Source organism: Alligator sinensis, unplaced genomic scaffold (assembly GCF_000455745.1).
Source record: "Alligator sinensis unplaced genomic scaffold, ASM45574v1 scaffold1355_1, whole genome shotgun sequence".
Taxonomy (NCBI): domain Eukaryota; kingdom Metazoa; phylum Chordata; order Crocodylia; family Alligatoridae; genus Alligator; species Alligator sinensis.
In genome coordinates, this window is record NW_005842435.1 from 225823 (window position 1) to 231586 (window position 5764).

The following is a 5764-nucleotide window of genomic DNA, read 5'->3' on the forward strand; positions in this document are numbered from 1 at the left end:
TGTTACCCCATGCTGCATGGGGCCCTCTGCCATGAGCCCCTGACCCCAACTTGCTCTCCCAGCCCTTTAAAAAAAAAAATGTTCTGACTCACCATCTCCTGCCACCCACTGCCCCATGCTTCATGACGGGCTCTGCCATGAGCCCTGAGAAGCCCCAAGGCCACTGCAGCATCCAGTGAGTCAGGACTTTTTTTTTTTTTAAAGAGCCGGGATGGGCAGGGCAGGCATGGGGGGGTTGGCAGAGTGGGCAGGGGTCACAGGGGCTGGGGGAGCAGGCAGGGGATGGGGCCCAGTGGGGGTCCCTCCCACGGCCCCCTCCCTCCTCCTCCAGCCCCTCTTCCCCTCCCCCCTACTTACCAGCATGGAGTCTGGGTCCAGCTCCCTGCTGCAGCAAGTGGGGACTGCCTGAATCACCGAAACTCTTTGAATCTTTTCCAAATAGATTTGGAGAGTTTTGAATAGATTCAGACCTTTTCATTGGTCTCCTGATTTGATTTGGGTTTGGAGGTTCAGCCACCGAATTGGACTGAATCTTCTCTGAATTGAATCAGCACCTGAAGCTTTGCACAGCCTTAATCAGCTGCACCCTAGTCTGCAGTTACAAGTAGAGAAGAGCTGAAATATAGGACTCTTCCAGTCTCACTGGGCAGGGGGACCTCCAAGTGGCTGGCTAAGGACAGGATGCAATCTGGTTACATAATCTCAGCAGGGTTCTTTTAACTATGCAGGTTGCAGCAAACTTGCAGCACTCAAATGCACATGTAAATAATCTTTATATCACCTGACTTGATCTTGAATCACTTTACTTTCCTTAGGAAGCTTTCAAGTGATCAAACTGTAGCCTTTATTAGAAGTCTGTCTTACCATCAAGGTTTTTCTTTCTATCCTCTGATAACTTTCTCTTTATTCTCCTACTCAATATTATTTTCCCTTTAAATGAATCCAGCCATTGCTGTCAGTTCCTCCTTCTCTCGCTCCGTTTGCTGCTTTTTGACATAGTGGTGAGAAGTGTCTTGCCCAGGATGGCTTAGATAACAATATTTAAATGGAATGACATTTACATTTCAAGGCGTACTTTTGTAACAAATCAAGGGCCATCTGGGAACTTCATGGATGTCACCATATTGCATAGCACAGATGCTTGATACATTAGGGAACAGCAGGAGTAGAACTGTGATCTGCCTGATCCAAAAACTCAGGTCCTTAAATTAGAAGACTTTCTAGCTGTTAGCAAAATAGTACATGGCTGACCAGTTGTGGTTCTACTCTGTGCCTCTCCCCTCACATGCGAACCAGAGGTCCTATGGGAAACTGCATCATGTAATAAAGGACTGTTTCATCATTGAGATGCACAAGTCTGCTAAAGTGAAATTCATTGTGCTGCATTCATTCTGTCACTTCCTAACTTGGGACTTGGCTGTCTTAATAGCACACTTTCATTTATGTTTTGTGCTGGTTTTATTTACATCACATAGTAGACCTAGCCAGTGCTTTACAAGACACTGCACTTGACCCAAAGTGCTTGTATTCTCTCTCAGTCAAAAAGTAATGCAGGGCAACAGTTCAGTTCTGGGCAGCTATAGAGGGATCCTTGGGGAGGAGATTAGTTCTCTGATTATCTCTCTGCCCTCCCCTCTGTCTTTTGCTACTTGCTTGTACAATGGGGCCTTGATCCGTGACTAGAGTTCTTAGGTGTTACTGTAATATATGACAACCAATAACTATCCTTTCCTCCTCCCCCTCCTAAGATTCCTGTATATTGTAAATGGCGAGCTGGGACTCTTCCACCGTGTATTTGTACACTGCCCAGCATAATAAGGCCCTGGTCTCAGTTAGGGCATCTAAACACTAACTGAATACAAATAACAACAACAGTTCATACTGCTGTGCTCAAAATTAAGGCTTAAATGAGGCTGTGGTCATTTGGAGGGTCATGCAGGCAGCATCCTCGGACAGTTTCTTAATCTTGTGCTGTGACAGGAGTGCTAGCTAAGCTGGGTGCTGTGAAAGGGAAGTGAGCAGGGGGTCTTGAATGGTCTGTGCATAACTGAAGCAGCTATGTTCAAACTGCAGTTCCTTTATCCTTGGAGGGGCTGTTGCTGTCAGGATAAGAACTTCACTTTTAATGTGCCCCATTAATCACAGAAACCAACAGTCTGATAGGCAATATTCAGCATATCACCTTGTGTCGCACTAACAATAGGGCTAGCTTGAAACTACTGTACCCCAATAGGGTGCATACTGTTCCATCCTCTCCTCCCCAACCATGCTTCACTTATACTCTGAAGGGAGGAAGAAATCAACAGATCGGCACCTCTGCTTCTTCAACCTGTTTAATGTTTCTAGCTGGAATTTCACTGGTGTTACAGAAGTTTGGCTTCGGCACATGTGAGCTAGTAGAAGAATGCCAATAAAAAGACTGGGCCTTTTGTTCCGGGCCCCAGTCATATGACATTGGCCATAACTGAAACTGGTCATGTTTCTGCCACATATGAGTGGTCTTTATTCATGGACTATTGTTTTAACAAGGGCAAGGAGGAATAAAAATGTGTGTGATGATGCAGTTTAACTTAAGCACCACTAGATGCCCTGAGAGCCCTTTGATTCAGTGTTTGTCTGCTTTCTTTTGAGGATTCAAACTGTTACTAGGGAAGCAAGCAACAGATACTAGGCTAAGTCATGAGAACAATAGCAGTTTGGCTGTTGGGGTATATTTTTAAGATTAAAATAATATCTGCTATATAAATGTATTAAATTTAAACACAGAAAGGAAAGCAGCGTGCTTATTATAAAACTTATCAATAATGGGTGATCTATATTACAAAGTTGAAAGAAGGTTCCTCAGGGCCATGCTGGTAGAAGCCAAGAAATTAATATTAGTAAGATGAAAATCTCCTGATTACCGAAATAATAGATGGTTCTGCAATATCAGTGAGAAATTAAGCAGCTCTAGCAGAATTATTCTCCAAGGTATAGAACGCAATAAGGGGTGCTTAATGAAATGAGCCAAATTCTGCTCTCATGTACGCTATGGTAAATCTGGAGTAAATCCATTGACTTCAGTGGAATAAATCCAGACTGACATCAGTGTAAGTGGGAGCAGCAACATACTCAATAAAATCTTAGTTCTACAAATTGCTGGGCCAAGTCCAACATAGTCCTTAAGGACATATATACCTGTAATCAAGTGCATGGATGCCATTTTTTACATCAAGAAGAGTATGCATGTTCTTTAGGCTAAGCATATGCTTAAATGTTGTGGTGTATCATGGCCAAAGGGCCCAGTACATTGCAGGATAGAGCAGCAAGGATCTGATTTAGTGTGATATAATGTTAAGCACATGAATAGATCACTTGTACTCACTATTCACATGCTGAAGTCCTTTGCTAGGACTTAAGCATGCAGATTCCAAAGCTCCATGCTTTCATTGGAGCTTTAGAACCTGCTCCCATATCTGCTCAGATTAATGGATATCGGTCTACTGGTTTCAACAAGCTGTGGATTAGGTGCTAAATATTACACCCGGTAAAGCAGAACATTTAAAAAAATGTGCGTGTATCCTAAGTAAGATCAGGGGGTCAAGTCCCAAGGTTTTGTAGACTGCCATAGCTCTACTGACGTCAATAACGCTATACCTCTATGTGCTTGCTGACTGGTCTAGCTCATTATGCTTAATGAAGATGCTTTTCCACTTATAGTGTACAACAACAACTTATCTCAAATATTCTCCATGTCCTTCACATGTTGAAGGAATTTTTGTGACCTCTGTTTTAAAGGTGGGTTAACTGAGGCATAGAAAGTTTAGCTGATTTACTTAAAGCCACACAGAGAATCAGTGTTAGAGATGGGAAAGCAGCTCAAGTATCTGTTGGGTTGACACTGACATTACCTTGTTTGGACACTTGCAAGAGCTCTCTTTCCTTTTTCTTTCTATGATAAGGAGCTCTTTTGACCTGTTTGATCTGTGACAGAACTGCAAGTGGTAACACTGATATGAAATAAATAATCACTTTCTCCTTTCTAAGCAATCAGTTCCTCAGCTCTATAAATGCAATAATTGTGTAGCTGGGGGTGACTTTGTCCCCTCTCCATGTTTCTCATCACTACAATATTTTATCATTGTAAGATGCACTCTTTACCTCCATCCACAGCTTCAGGGTCCTTGTGTAGCTTTTGCCTTTTCCGGGAATTTCACAGATAAATCACTGGGTATGAAGTTCTTGAAATTGTCCAGAGCCAATCCAGACTAGAATAAAGTGGTAGGTAGGTGATCCCTCATGTACATTTTTTTTTTAAACGGCCACACCTCTCAGTCAAGTTAGAAGCATAATGTAGCTGTATGGCAACTGGAATTGTGCATACATTTATGATGGCTATGTTCACAAATGATTCATGCATTCATCCACATCTGGTACCTCCTGAAGATCTGACCTTATTGCTTTCACAATGGAGAACTGGAGCCTGGTATCTTTATTTTTTTTAAAATGCAACTTATGTGGTATGTACTTCCCTTGTGGAACACAATATATTGAAATGGCATTTGAGAAAGTCACTCACTGATTACTGAGTGCTTGGGATAAACAGATGCTTTCCATTCTCCACAGAATTCTCATTTCAAATTTGCATACGATGGAAGTTGCCCAGGTTGGAGGTTTGTTCCTGACACAGGCAGAGATCACATTAGCTCTGTGTCATGAACCTAATGCCGATTCTCTGACATGCTTTTCTCAGTTTCCACAGACTCTTCCTCCCAAACTGAGCATGTCTCTCCTCAACTCTTTTTTTTCTACTTGCTGCTGTTGCTGCACATTCTTCAGTTTTCTTTCCCTTCCCACATAACCATTCATCTCCCACAGCACCTTAAGGGTCCTCCTTTTTCCAATATTCCTCCTGTCAAAGGGACATCCCCTTTGTGCAACAAATGTTACTATGCCTATGCAAACATAACAAATATTGAACATAGGACCTTCACTCTTAAAAGAACATAGTCCTTTATCTCTTGACTTACAGGTAATTCCCTTACCTGAAAGCTGTAGTAGACTCCTGTTCTCTTATGCAGACAAGCATTAGAAGCAGACAAAGACTCAGACTTTTCCATAGTGTGTTGCCAGACACTAGACAGTGTCATAGAATATTTATTCAGCAAATTAATATTTTGCTTTTCCCTCTCTGGGCTCTGCAGAAGCTGCTGCAGTTCACAAGGTTATCCAGATCACTGTGGCCCACAGCTGGCTCCCATTGGGATGCAGTAATCTTGTCAACCCAGGTGTTCCTTTCTTGCAATAAATTGCCTTCTCAGAGGAAAAAAAAAAGCAAAGAGAACGCTTGGTTCTGTTTGCTTGGAGCAGGACAGTCTGGTCTGAATCTGCAGAAAAAAAGATTGCCTAGGAGCCAGGATAAGGAAAATCTTGCTTGATATACATTCTAGTGGGATGGGCGGACCTGGATTTTATTCAAGCTTTGTCCTTCTAAATGAGCAATCTGTGTGCTGCTTTATTGACTTTCACCTGTGGAGAGTGAGACAGAGCCCCAGAGATTCATAGATTTTTAAGGCCAGAAGGGACTATTACACTCATTAGTCTGGTCTCCTACATAACACATGCCATAGATTTCATGTAGTGATTTCCGCATCAAAGCCCAATGACTTCTGAAAGAGTAGGTAAGGGGACTCTGTCAAGTTGTTTTATTGAAGCTGTTCTGCACGGTATTATGCAAAGGATTCAGTCCATTAATCCATAGAGCAGATCATCCAGGTAAGTTAGT

General features: G+C 42.5%; 1 protein-coding gene across 2 annotated transcripts in view; it reads right to left on the reverse strand.

Moving 5' to 3' along the window:
• Positions 1 to 5198, reverse strand: part of MOCS1 (molybdenum cofactor synthesis 1) — a 122754-nt gene extending 117556 nt beyond the window's left edge. Inside the window, exon 1 of one of the 2 annotated variants that reach the window (XM_014523029.2) lies at positions 5025 to 5198. In XM_014523029.2, coding sequence (XP_014378515.1) covers positions 5025 to 5129 — 105 coding nt within the window. In that variant the 5' untranslated portion in view covers positions 5130 to 5198. The remainder of the gene's footprint in view (positions 1 to 5024) is intronic. The other variant, XM_014523030.2, reaches the window with a different exon arrangement.
• Between the last annotated feature and the right edge of the window lie 566 nt (positions 5199 to 5764).